This window comes from Natator depressus, chromosome 1 (genome assembly GCF_965152275.1).
Source record: "Natator depressus isolate rNatDep1 chromosome 1, rNatDep2.hap1, whole genome shotgun sequence".
Taxonomy (NCBI): domain Eukaryota; kingdom Metazoa; phylum Chordata; order Testudines; family Cheloniidae; genus Natator; species Natator depressus.
This window is the reverse complement of record NC_134234.1, coordinates 193,874,289-193,888,768: the sequence shown is the minus strand read 5'-3', so window position 1 is coordinate 193,888,768 and position 14,480 is coordinate 193,874,289. Positions and strand designations below refer to the sequence as shown.

General features: G+C 45.0%; 1 protein-coding gene across 4 annotated transcripts in view; it reads left to right on the top strand.

The window, feature by feature from the left end:
• The window catches only part of NXPE3 (neurexophilin and PC-esterase domain family member 3), a 73,455-nt gene that overhangs the window by 15,799 nt on the left and 43,176 nt on the right, over positions 1–14,480 (top strand). For 3 of the 4 annotated variants that reach the window (XM_074973077.1, XM_074973090.1, XM_074973082.1), the window contains exons 5-7: positions 786–859; positions 7,838–8,044; positions 9,612–12,627. In XM_074973077.1, coding sequence (XP_074829178.1) covers positions 786–859; positions 7,838–8,044; positions 9,612–10,162 — 832 coding nt within the window. In that variant the 3' untranslated portion in view covers positions 10,163–12,627. Of the gene's footprint in view, positions 1–785; positions 860–7,837; positions 8,045–9,611; positions 12,628–14,480 lie in introns of those variants that run through there. The other variant, XM_074973100.1, reaches the window with a different exon arrangement.

Genomic DNA, 14,480 nt, shown 5'->3' with positions numbered 1-14,480 from the left:
TTTTTGTTTTGTTTTGTTGTTGGTCCATTTATTTCACTCATAATTTCAGTTTATGTTCATAACTCTTAATATGCATTTGGTACATACATTACATAAGAATATTGATGATCAGTGTTGTTAGTGTTCATATACCTCACAAGGCATATTTTGTACAAAAAATATTTCAGTAGTGCGTGAATACAAGGGTGATTTCAGTCACAGTAATTTTTTCTTAGAAAATCAGCATGTTGTTGCTAAATTGATTGCCTACTGTGCTCTTCACTCCTTCTCAATCACCATGGCCTGAAATGACAGAAAATGGGTGCATGACAGCCTTCAATTATGAATTATTCCTATAGTAGAACTGGAGGTTACTGTGTAGCATCTATGGCTCTGCCTTCCCAATACAAGAATGTGTGGGTCTCAGCCAGGAAAAGCCCATCATGGCTTAAGGACTCCATGGAACCTATGAGGTAGCTTCCCTAGTGACTTGTACAGACTTCTGATTGCTAGAAGTAATGTACCCTGCTGGCTTTGTGCGAGTAAAAATGGGTTTATAAAGTAAAATCTAATATCCTAGGACTACCAAAATGTTAAATCTTTGGCTAAGTGGGATTAAGAGAGTTGTCTCAAGGAGATTAATACGTACTGATTGGAGCTTTAGAAAGTAGGCTGCGTCTTAGAAATAAAAAATGTATCACACATGCAGTGTGTACACACAAGTAAGGAGAAACTGATGCTAAAAATGAAATTGAAATATCCAGCATTGCTTTATCACATTTATATTTTTCTTACTGTTCTTCAAGTGATGTGAATATCAAAGTGCCAGTACTTCCCAGTGGCCCTGATTCAGTGACTGTAGAACCCTTAAGATTTACAGGTAAAGTGTGTTTTTAAATATCATTGTTTTGTAAATCGTAGTGAAATCAATAGAAAAGGAAACAGGCATGATTAAATAATACTGGAGACTTTGTTTTCCCAGCTATTTGGCAAAAATACTTTTTTAAATTTATGCATTGAATACAATTAGATGGTAAAGCTCTTTTTAAAAAAACTATTTATTTAGGAAGTATTAACAGGTTTACAAATCCTTGCCATGTAAATAGAAACTAAACAACTTACAACTGTGAGCTTTTGTTTAACGAGGCGTTGTCGCGGAATGGAGTCATCAGTTGATCATACACTCTTCTGTCACAAAAAGAAAAGGAGTACTTGTGGCACCTTACAGACTAACAAATTTATTTGAGCATAAGCTTTCGTGTCACAAACTCTCTCTTACTAGGGTTTGTTACTCCTGGGGGAATTCTGCACCACTGCGCGTGTGCATATTTAATGCGCTGCGCATATTTTAATCCCCATCCATTCCTCCTCCCCCCCCACCAAGAGCTTCTGCTAGAAAGTTGCTGCAGTTCCGCCTTTTGCCCACCAGAGGGTGCTATGGCGCGAGAACAGAGTAGCCACTCTCCTGCCAACTAGGGAAAAGAGAGAGCCTGCAGTGCCTTCTTCACAGCACCTGTCAGGCCAGGTCAGGAGATGGGGGATATGGAGACAGACAGCGTGGAGCTGCTGGGGGCCACAGACGGACTCAGAAGGTCTAGTGGGGGAGGACAGACTGGGGCACCTCCTGTGGGGCTGAAGCCCCAAGATCTCCCTCCCTGCAGGCAGAAGCTCCTCCAAACAGGCTGGTGGGCAGAGAATGGGGAAGGGGGGGCGGAGGGCTCTGAGAGCTGCACTCTAACTGTAAAAGAGCTGCATGTGGCTCACAAGCCGCAGTTTGGCCACCCCTGTTATATGTTCACTGCGCAGCTCCCATTGACTTCAGTTGGAAATACTCAGACCGAGGGTCTCAAGCTGGGCATTAGAAAATGAGGAACACACAGTTAGTGACCACTTGTGAAAAATTTGGTTTAGGTGATATGATGAGCATCAAATTGGACCTCTGTAGCAAAGGCAGGATTAGAAGCCTCCCAGGCAGTATAAAACTGACTCAATCATGAGACCATCCTTCTCTTCCTGCAATTCCTTGCTTCATTCGCTATGCATCTTCCAACTTCTGCAATGAATGAAGGAATTGTCACGCTGTCCAGAGTGGCTCAGGACTGTGAGTGCCAGCCTCAGGGCAGACTGTCAAGAAGCAGGGCAAAACCCCCAGTCTGGTTGTATGTTCTATAATTAGATGTCTCCAACTCATTAACAAGTATGAACTCCTAAAGCAATATAATGACAGGTTTCAGAATAGCAGCTGTTTTAGTCTGTATTCGCAAAAAGAAAAGGAGTACTTGTGGCACCTTAGAGACTAACAAATTTATTTGAGCATAAGCTTTTGTGAGCTACAGCTCACTTCATCAGATGCATACAGTGGGGAGATTTATATACATAGAGAACATGAAACAATGGGTGTTACCATACACACTGTAACAAGAGAGTGATCACTTAAGGTGAGACATTACCAGCAACGGGGGTGGGGGAGACCTTTTGTAATGATAATCAAGGTGGGCCATTTCCAGCAGTTGACAAGAACGTTTGAGGAACAGTAGGGGGTGTAGAGGGGGGGAATAAACATGGGGAAATAGTTTTACTTTGTATAATGACCCATCCACTCCCAGTCTCTATTCAAGCCTAAGTTAATTGTATCCAGTTTGCAAATTAATTCCAATTCAGCAGTCTCTCGTTGGAGTCTGTTTTTGAAGTTTTTTTGTTGAAGAATTGCAACTTTTAGGTCAGAGATCGAGTGACCAGAGAGATTGAAGTGTTCTCCGACTGGTTTTTGAATGTTATAATTCTTGACATCTGATTTGTGTCCATTCATTCTTTTATGTAGAGACTGTCCGGTTTGACCAATGTACATGGCAGAGGGGCATTGCTGGCACATGATGGCCTATATCTCATTGGTAGATGTGCAGGTGAACGAGTCTCTGATAGTGTGGCTGATGTGATTAGGCCCTATGATGGTGTCCCCTGAATAGATATGTGGGCACAGTTGGCAACGGGCTTTGTTGCAAGGATAGGTTCCTGGGTTAGTGGTTCTGTTGTGTGGTGTGTGGTTGCTGGTGAGTATTTGCTTCAGGTTGGGGGGCTGTCTGTAAGCAAGGACTGGCCTGTCTCCCAAGATCTGTGAGAGTGATGGGTCATCCTTCAGGATAGGTTGTAGATCCTTGATGATGCGTTGGAGAGGTTTTAGTTGGGGGCTGAAGGTGATGGCTAGTGGCGTTCTGTTATATTCTTTGTTGGGCCTGTCCTGTAGTAGGTGACTTCTGGGTACTCTTCTGGCTCTGTCAATCTGTTTCTTCACTTCAGCAGGTGGGTATTGTGTTGTAAGAACTCTTGATAGAGCTCTTGTAGGTATTTGCCTCTGTCTGAGGGGTTGGAGCAAATGCGGTTGTATCATAGAGCTTGGCTGTAGACAATGGATCGTGTGGTGTGGTCAGGGTGAAAGCTGGAGGCATGTAGGTAGGAATAGTGGTCAGTAGGTTTCCGGTATAGGGTGGTGTTTGTGACCATCACTTATTAGCACGGTAGTGTCCAGGAAGTGGATCTCTTGTGTGGACAGGTCCAGGCTGAGATTGATGGTGGGATGGAAATTGTTGAAATCATGGTGGAATTCCTCAAGGGCTTCTTTTCCATGGGTCCAGATGATGATGAAGTCATCAATGTAGCGCAAGTGGAGAAGGGGCATGAGGGGACGAGAGCTGAGGAAGCGTTGTTCTAAGTCAGCCATAAAAGTGTTGGCATACTGTGAGGCCATGCGGATACCCATAGCAGTGCTGCTGATTTGAGGGTATACATTGTCCCCAAATGTGAAATAGTTATGGGTGAGGACAAAGTCACAAAGTTCAGCCACCAACTAAAACCTCTCCAACGCATCATCAAGGATCTACAACCTATCCTGAAGGACGACCCATCACTCTCACAGATCTTGGGAGACAGGCCAGTCCTTGCTTACAGACAGCCCCCCAACCTGAAGCAAATACTCACCGGCAACCACATACCACACAACAAAACCACTAACCCAGGAACCTATCCTTGCAACAAAGCCCGTTGCCAACTGTGCCCACATACCTATTCAGGGGACACCATCATAGGGCCTAATCACATCATCCACACTATCAGAGGCTCTTTCACCTGCACATCTATCAATGAGATATATGCCATCATGTGCCAGCAATGCCCCACTGCCATGTACATTGGTCAAACTGGCAGTCTCTACATAAAAGAATGAATGGACACAAATCAGATGTCAAGAATAACATTCAAAAACCAGTTGGAGAACACTTCAATCTCTTTGGTCACTCAATTACAGACCTAAAAGTTGCAATTCTTCAACAAAAAAACTTCAAAAACAGACTCCAACGAGAGACTGCTGAATTGGAATTAATTTGCAAACTGGATACAATTAACTTAGGCTTGAATAGAGACTGGGAGTGGATGGGTCATTACACAAAGTAAAACTATTTCCCCATGTTTATTCCCCCCCTCTACACCCCCCACTGTTCCTCAGAGGTTCTTGTCAACTGCTGGAAATGGCCCACCTTGATTGTCACTACAAAAGGTTTTCCCCCCTCCCCTCCCTGCTCTCCTGCTGGTAATGTCTCACCTTAAGTGATCACTCTCTTGTTACAGTGTGTATGGTAACACCCATTGTTTCATGTTCTCTATGTATATAAATCTCCCCACTGTATTTTCCACTGAATGCATCTGATGAAGTGAGCTGTAGCTCATGAAAGCTTATGCTCAAATAAATTTGTTAGTCTCTAAGGTGCCACAAGTACTCCTTTTCTTAAAGCAGTATAACAGTCCTACCATGGTTTCAGAGTAGCAGCCATTTTAGTCTGTATTTGCAAAAAGAACAGGAGTACTTGTGGCACCTTAGAGACTAACCAATTTATTTGAGCATAAGTTTTCGTGAGCTACAGCTCACGTCATCGGATGCATTCAGTGGAAAATGCAGTGGGGAGATTTATATACATAGAGAACGTGAAACAATGCGTGTTACCTTACACACTGTAACCAGAACGATCACTTAAGTGAGACCGTTTATCTTGGCACATAGGTAAGCTGGAATTTTGTGATTGATGGTCGCTTACACTAAAAATCAAATCAGTAATCTGGTTACCCTTAGTCCCAAAGGACCAGTCGTTTACCCAAGCTCAGCTGTATTTAGATTGTAAGCCAAGGACAACACTTGTAGCCACCCCTGTAATAAACTCACCAAAAGCTTATTACTAGGGAAAAACATATAAGAGTTATTTACAAGATTAAAGCAGATAAATTTACGCACACAAATGACTTAATCTTAGATTTCAAAAGATAATAGAAACTTCTCTCATAAGCAAACTCTCTGTGTCTTTTTGGGCTAACCCAAGCTAAACACTTGGGGACTCCTTGCTTAAGCTTAGAAATCCTCACCCCTCAGAGTTCAAGCAGCTTAGGAATAACAATTTCTCCTTAACAGGCATTTTTATTTCCTTCCTCCAGCATTCAAGCTGTGATGGGATGTGGGCTTGTGCATGTGGAGAAGCAAGCTGCAAAGTCGTTTGTCCACAATGTTTGGCTGATGTCTGTAGACCATCTTTTGTCAGGGAGAAGATAACACCTCTTGTGGTGAACTAGCATTTCAAACTTGGTAATGCTCCTCCTCTGACTAATTTTACAGTCTTAGGCTATGTCTACACTATGCAGCTTTTAGTGACAGGGCTGTGCTGCTACAGCCATGCCGCTAAATGACGTGCAGTGTAGCCGCTGTTTGTCGGCAGGAGAGAGCTCTCCTGCCGACGACAAAATGCCACCCCCAACGAGCGGCAGCAGCTTTGTCTGCAGGAGAGCACTCTTGCTGACAAAGTGCTGTTCACACCAGCACTTTTCATGAGTAACACTTTTGTTGTTTGGGGGGTGTGTGTGTTTTTTAGCACACCTGAACAACAAAAGTTTTGCCGACTAAGTTTCGGTGTAGACAAAGCCTTAGCAAACATTTTTATAGTTCTAGAGCCAACATTTCAATGTTATTTCATAACATGCAGATATTACGATTAATTGTAATACATGCAGCATCCCACACTCTCTCACAGGTAAACCAGATTGGTTTCCACCTATATGTTTGTCAGTATTCAGTGACATCTAGGGGCCTAGATATGAGATGGATTCTATAGACAACATCTTCCTTCACTACACAATCTTGATTCATCTGGAAGTATAGTTCATCTTGTGTGTGGACTGAGGCAGGGGTCCTGTGGAAAGAATATTATGTGATCATGTAATTAAAGACTGCAACATAATGCATGCATACACGAGGGCTGAATTAACATTGCCCTTGCAACTTTAAGGTCACATGGGCAACTTTACCTTTGGTATTTCCTAACTTCTGAGTGCTTGACTTTGCAACTTAAATATTGTTTTAACAGTTTTTATATGTAACTTCCTAGTTTTTTGGAAAAAACAAACTGAAAAAAACAGTACTATCATGTGACATAATATTGACACCCACATGGGTCCTCAAGGGTTGGAACCTTATGTCCACTGCAGAAGTGACCTCTGCCACTTAAGCTAATGGAGTAACTGACAGCAATATTAGGTTGTCAGCCTTTATATGGGCCAGCCATGAAGGTGCTTTGAGGTGAAAGGCAATTGGAATGAATTTGTGATCCAATCTGAGACCTCATATACCAGGTTGCAGCACCTCTCAAATTTGGTGTGGCTGGCCAGTAATCTGGGCCTGCTCCTTAGCTGTGTCCCTGCCAGCCACTAGAGGGGGATGAGAGAGAGAGACTTTGCCCAGTGGGTTTCATAGGTGTTTGCTAACAGCGGAGAAATGGTGAGACAAGGGAATCTTTTGTTCTATTCCACTCTGGAGGGACGTGTGCTGTAGTGGGCACAGAGCTTTCTGCCCTTGTTCCCCCACCTCCAACCTTGACCCTGTTTGCTCCTGTTCCCTTCAGTCTCTCCTTGCCCCAGTCCCAGGCTCCTTGCCCAGCCAGTTCCAATCTGTCGCTCCTTGTCCCAGTCTCCCCATCCTCTTTGTTTTTGAGTTAGGCTGCTTCCTTCTCCATGCTAACTGGGAGCCAGCAGGGGGACCTCTGAGACCACAGGAGAGACAGGTTCCTGCCCTCGGTTCTCATGCTTGGTACCACAGCAATCCACAACAGCTGGGAGGAGCAATTGCAGCTCCATCCCTGCAGCCCCGGGATGGGGCATGCTCAGCGAGGAATGATATCTTGGGAGAATTTAGCTGCCAAACTCAAACAAGTCTCTACTGCATATGTGCAAATTTGAGATTTTTCAAAGGCTTATAACTTGGCCAATTTTGGTCTGATGATTTTTCATGGCATATCCCTGACAAAGATAACCTCCCCTCATCCAGATTTCAGTTCCTTTCTCGAAGGCATGGAGATTCTAGAGCTTATCAACTAAATGACTGTAAGATTTTTTTTTTTTTTTTTTTTTAAACCTGGGGGAAACTATTCTTCCCTAATCTTGGTCTCAGAAATAGCTGAACCATTTTTGCTGAAACATTAAAAAAAAAAAAAAAATCCAGCCTCAGGCAGACAGCTTGCATGGAACGTTTCAGCCTGAACCGTTAAAGGAGGGCAAAGTTACAAGGAATTTACAATGGGGCCTTTTAATGTGAAGTATGCTTAAGTAACCTTAACTGTTGGTGAAGCTGGTAGAGATGCCTATAACTGTCTTTTGTTGTAGAAGGAGGAAAAAATGTGTTAGATTGGGGTGTTTAATCAGTTTGTTTTGTCATGCTGCTTTGCGTTAGGATAAGGGCTGATGCTTTTGCTTGGTTGGATATACTTCCATGAAAATTATTGAGATTATTTTTGTAATTGTGTATTAATTTGGAATCATTTTCTTCTTCCAGAATCAGCCAATCTGGACAGATCTCAAGGCCCAGATATTTTCCCTTTGGGTTACTATTACCAAGATGAGTGGAGGCCAAGAACACATTGGATCCGTCATTTTAACAAGACAGCTGATATAAGCAAATGCTTACAAGGAAAAGTAGTCCACTTGTTTGGAGATTCTACAATAAGACAGTGGTTTGAATATCTGACCACGTTTGTTCCAGGTTGGTTATTTTCTTGCTTTGTGCCGATTGCTTTCAAAAAGTCTTTACATCTCTCACTCCATAGTGATTTTATATCCTAATATCAAAATAATGGAAGAAATAAAGAGGGATGGACGGCAAATGGATTTTCAATAGTCATTGACAGGATGAGTCATCCAAATTCCTTAGTAAAGATTGGAAATATATGGGACCAAATCCCAGTGAACAAATATATATGCAATACACCAGAGGTGGACAAACTATGACCTGCGGGCCTGATGTGCCTGCCCAGCCCCGGAGCTTCTGGCCCCTCCCCTGCTGTCCCCCCTCCCCCACAGCCACGCTGCCGCGTGGGCAGCAGTGCTGCCTGCTCATGCAGAGCAGCACAGCAGCATGTCTGGCTCCGGCCGGGCGGTACAACAGCCAGATATGTTGCTTTGAGTGGCATGGTAAGGGGGCCAGGGGTTTGAATAAGGGGCAGGAGGTACTGGGGGGGCAGTCAAGGGATAGGGTGGTTGGATGGGGCGGAGGTTGGGGGGGGCGGTCAGGGGACGGAGAACAGGGGGTGGTTGGATGGGGAAGAGGTTCTGGGGGGAGGCAGTCAGGGGACAGGGAGCGGGAGGGGTTAGATGGGGGTGGGGTCCCAGGGGGTGGGTGGGGGTCCCGGGAGGGGGCGGTCAGGGGACAAGGAGCAGGGGGGGGTTGCATGGGTCAGGGGTTTTGAGCAGGGTAGGCAGGGGGCGGGAAGTGGGAGGGGGCGGATAGGGGGCGGGGCCAGGCTGTTTGGGGATGTGGCCCTCGGGCCAAAAAGTTTGCCTACTCCTGCAATACACCCTCAAAACCGGCACCATGGAGTGTGTTCTGCTTACATCTATCAAGACCATTTCTATTACTTTGAGATAAGTGAGCATGTTAATATACAACCACCAGGGGGCATGATGTAGCTTCTATAAGACATGGTAGCAACTGCAATGTCCCAGTAATGTAACTTTTTCAATTATTGTGGGTCAGTGTTGGACTCTTCCTTCTTTCATTTCACTCAGAATTTTGACCTTCCTTATTAGATGGCATAATTTAACAGCCAGTAATTGAATTAACCATCATAACTGCATAAAGGAATCAATTTTCTTTAGATAAAGGGTGGAAATCATTTTAATACAGTTGACTTAGCTCCTGAAGTGCTAATTAAATTAAATGGAGGTTAAAAGTTGGCAGAGAAGGCTTTCTGCTGGCACTTTATACGGCAGGGTATTTATGATAGAAAGAATCTGTTCAGAAAATCCCTTTATTTGTAAGGTGGTGGGGGAAAAACAATTTATTTGAAGTCAATCAAAGATACAGCTTTTCATTGATAGCATTTCAGCTTTAGAGAGATGCCAATCTTAGTGGGTATATGTTTCGGTGCTCAGGGCGCAAAACGTCGGAGTTCAGAAAGTGTACCATGTGCTTATTCATCTGTGTTTTTTAACTGCATTTAGTATTCTATTCAAACACTCTTTTCTCGCACCAGAACTTTCATACTGTCCAAATTATTTATGGCTAGTAAAAGATGGCAAGTGAGGAAACCTTTCTTCTTCTTGTGTTTCAGATCTAGTGGAATTTAACCTTGGGAGTCCTAAAAACGTAGGTCCTTTCCTGTCCGTGGACCTGAAGCACAATGTCCTGCTGAAGTTCCGCTGTCATGGGCCACCCATTCGCTTTACCACCGTCTTCAGTAGCGAGCTACGCTACATTGCCAATGAGCTGAATGGCATTGTAGGCGGAAGAAACACCGTGATAGCCATCACCATATGGTCCCACTTCAGCACCTTCCCTGTGGAGGTGTACATCCGGAGACTGAGGAACATTCGCAGGTCCATAATTCAGCTGCTCGATCGCAGCCCCAAAACTCTAGTGGTCATCAGAACAGCCAATGTTCAGGAGCTTGGCCCAGAAGTGAGTCTCTTCAACAGTGACTGGTATTCCTTTCAGCTTGACACAGTCATGAGGAAGATGTTCTCAGGGATTGCTGTGTTCTTTGTGGATGCCTGGGAGATGTCTCTGGCCCATTACTTGCCACACAACTTGCACCCACAGGACATCATTGTTAAGAATCAGATAGACGCATTCCTGTCTTTCGTTTGTCCTTCAGAAACATAGCACAATTGGTGGAGAGGAGCCCCGTGAGAGAGAGAGATAGAGATAGTGTTTTGCTGCAGCATAACCAAGTCATTCTCTGTCAGAGCTATAAAATGAAGCTGCATGCAAACTGTATGGTTCCTGTTCCCACATGTGATCTCAGTTGCTTGGCCATGAAGACAGATGACTGTGAGTGGCAGTAAGGAGGAATGGACTAATTCTGACCACTTTTATATCTTCCTGTAGGGATGGTTCCTCTTAACCTTGTAATTTGTCTCAGATTACTCGGGTGCTCCTTAAATCAAAACTACAAGACTCACTACAGAAGTACTTAAATTATTAGCTTTATTAATTGTCTGTCTGCACTGCATGATTATTCATACAGCACTGATTCAGTTCCCAAAGTCCTTTCTTACTATCCAGAGTACTGTGTGAAACCTGGGAAGGATTGTTTGGGAACAGCGTTTTCTTTGGTTGTTCCAAGGTTGTATTGGGTATTTGGAACAACCAAAGACGTTTCATATTGTGCTTCTTTGATTGAAGTAATCTGGGGATACCTCTTCCAAAGTCCTAATCAGGAATCTAAAGGGGATGTCCTAAAACCACTGGATCAGTCCAGGAAGCACAACCTAAAAAGCCTGCAGAATATTTATTGGATGTGTCGGCATTGATGTTAATCAACCAGCATGTTAATCAATCATCCACGATGTTTACAGAATGGCTTCTAAATAATACAAATAGCCAGCACCAGTTGTAGGTAGTTTCTTCTTCAGCAGCAACAACAAATTTGCAATAATTCATTGGAATGTTTCCTTACATTTACAGTTCATAGATCATAGAATCATAGAATATCAGGGTTGGAAGGGACCTCAGGAGGTCATCTAGTCCAAACCCCTGCTCAAAGCAGGACCAATCCCCAATTTTTGCCCCAGATTCCTAAATGGCCCCCTCAAGGATTGAACTCACAACCCTGAGTTTAGCAGGCCAATGCTCAAACCAGTGAGCTAAATGTTTTCTCCTCCTGTCATGTGCTTACTCTGTTTTAGTACGTCACTGCTGGTTATGGGACCTGGCTTCTGTTTATATTAAGGAATATATTTGTTTTGAGGGGTAGGAACACACACAATTACATGGACTTCACAAACGGATAAGGTGGGGGAGAGAGTCAAATTTTGAGCCTACAACTCTTGACAGCGTCGCTATAAATTCTTGCTCTGACTGATCTTTGTTCTTCCACTTTTATGTTGGGCATTCTTTGCACCATTTTCATAGCTGCCAAATCTGCCAGCTATATGGGGTACAAAATACCTTCAGTGTTGCCCTGTGTACTTGGTAAATCCCACCTGAATTTCCAATGTTAAGCTGAAAATTTATTGCTGAGTGGCCCTTTTAGAGAAGGGGTTAATAGATTTGCACATTGCACTTTCTGTTTTGACTGGATCTGGTTACAGTGTAAGTCACACTTTGATTTATTGGCTTGATGAAGTTCAATTCCCAGATTAAACACTAACAATGAGATCTTCAGAAGGCTGCTCCCATTGAAACCAATGGAAATTCTACCATTGACTTCAGTGGGAACAGAGCATTGCCATCTTTCTCTCTTTGTAGCCCTTCTGTTTCTCTGCCACAGTCTTGCTCCCCTGTCGCTGTGCAACAGGTGTGAGCAGAGTCCTAAGTTTTTTTTCCCCCAATTTTAAAAGTTCTAGCCTTCCCATTGGCTCTTTTGGTCAGGTGCCCACTCCCTTTCCTTTACCTGGGGGACTTTTTAACCTTTTACAAGTCAAGCAAGTAGAGAACAGCTACCATGAGGAATTTTACAGCCAAGTGGCTGACTGGGTGTCCATCAAAGGGAACTACCGCCCCCCTGCCTTCCCCCCACTTCATTTATCACAAATGTATACATGTGTACCATAACCATTGAATTGTCAGATAACTGACCTACACCATGGCAGCTTAACTTGAGCCTTTTGTTGGTGTGGTTTTTTCTCTTCTATCAGACATAAGTATGTGCAAACCAGCAAAGAGGAGCATCTGCCCCTTTGCAAGATGTTGAGGAGACACAGATAGTTTTGGTTTGGGAGCAACAGTAATTGAAAAACTAAATCCCTTTATGGGTCCAGTATGCAATTGTTCCTATTTTAGCAGTTTCAAAAGGGGGTGAAAGACTGCCACAAGGGGTATTTTTGCTTTTTAAAAATCTAATTGAAATTGGTTTCAATCACATTTATGACCAACTTCTTTTAAGTCATGAATTTTAAAATAAGAAAGTTGCCAGTTTACTCAAGTTAAGGACCAATATTTCATTACTTTGGGAATGGGGATTGACAGGAAAGGAAAAATAAACTGGAGTTTCCAGTGTTCAGCATTTTTAACAGTGGTCACACTATACTGCTACATCAGTAAAATTTAATTGCAATGCTCTTTTCATCTCTGTATTTGTCAGTGATCTCACCTGTTGTTTATTGTCGTAGCTATAGCAGTGGTGGGCAAATTTTTTGGGCCGAGGGCCACATCTGGGTGGGGAAATTGTATGCAGGGCAGGGGGTTGGGGTGCGGGATGTGGGAGGTGGTGCAGTGTGCAGGAACGGGCTCAGGGCAAGGGATTGGGGCAGAGGAGGGGTATGAGGGGACTCAGGGAAGGGGGTTGAGGCGCAGGAGGGGTGCGGAGTGCAGGAGGGGGCTCAAGGCAGGGGTGTAGGAGAGGTGCGGACTGCAGGAGGGAGCTCAGGGCACAGGGGGTTGGAGTGCAGGAGCAGTGTGGGGTGTGGCAGGGGGCTCAGGGCAGGGAGTTGGGGTGCACAGGAGTGCAGCAGGGAGCTCAGGGCAGGGGGTTGGGGTACAGGAGTGGTGCAGGGTGTGGCAGGGGGTTGGGATGCACGGGCGTGCGGGGTGCGGCGGGGGCTCAGGGTAGGGGGTTGGGGTGTACGGGAGAGTAGGCAGGGGGCTCAGGGCAGGGGGTTGGGGTGCAGGAGGGGTGTGAGGTGCAGGCAGGGGGCTCAGGGCAAGAGGTTGGGGTGTAGGAGGGGTGCGAGGTGCAGGCAGGGGGCTCAGGGCAAGTGGTTGGGGTGCAGGAGGGGTGCGAGGTGCAGGCAGGGGGCTCAGGGCAGGGGGTTGGGATGCACGGGCGTGCAGGGTACGGCAGGGGGTGGGGGTGTATGGGAGTGCAGCAGGGAGCTCGGGGCAGGGGGTTGGGGTGCAGGAGGGGTGCGAGGTGCAGGCAGGGAGTTGGGGGGTGGGGTGCAAGAGGGGTTCGGGCTCCAGCCCGGCACTGCCGCTTACCTAAAGCGGTGCCGGGGTGGCAGTGGCATGCACCGGGGCCGGGGCAGGCTCCCTGCCTGCCCTGGCCCCATGCCGCGCCACTCCGGGAAGCAGCCAGACCCACGTCCTGGCACGGCCCCTGGAGAAGGGGGGGGCACAGGGCTCCATGCGCTGCCCTTGCCACATCTCCAGGTACCTCCCCCGCAGCTCCCATTGGCCGCGGATCCGGCTTGCGGGCCATAGTTTGGCCACCCCTGATCTACAGAATCACAACAATAAGTAATAAAATATTTTTAAATCAATTACTTCATGGTTTCTGTTGTTATGAGCTAAATAAACTGCTTTAAGCCTTGAGAAGTGGTTATATAAACTTCCTGATAAAATTTTAAATGGCCACAATCTTATCTTACAGCCCTTAACACTCACCTCTGTCATGCCAACAAAACCCAGCCTGCTGATCATGGCTAGCCAAGTGAGAAGCTGTGACTATTTCTCTTTCCCCTATTTGCCTACTCCCTGCCCATAACCGAAACAAAAAATACAATACATAGCTGAGACAATTCTTCACCATTCTTGTGCTTGTGTGTATTTTTCTCATCCTTGATCTATTTACATCTTTAAATTCTAAACCCTTTGGGGCAGGCACTGTTGTGTTTTTTTAATACCGTTTCCCACACCCTAAACCCTAATCCTGATTGTAAATATCTAAAAATAACAGGGATTTTTAATTAAAAATACCTAGCACTTTCATGGTGGTCTTCAGCTGAAGATTTCAAAATGCTTTACAAAAGGTGGGTAAGAATCATTTCCCCCAAGTTCCAGACAAGGAGATGGAGGCACAGTGGCGTTAAGTTATTTGCTGCTGCTCAAGGTCATACAGTGAGTCAGTGGCAAATGGTTCTAGAACGCTGGTCTCCTCACACTTATTTCAGCTGAGGCTGTTTTTTGGAACCCGTGGTGAAAAAGTCTAGTTGCAATTTTTTGACCAAGAAAAAAGGAAAAATCTGAAAACTTTCTCGTTCTTTGTCAAGTAATGACCCTATGGGCACACCATTTCAGGTGTGCTTGTACCTTGTGCACC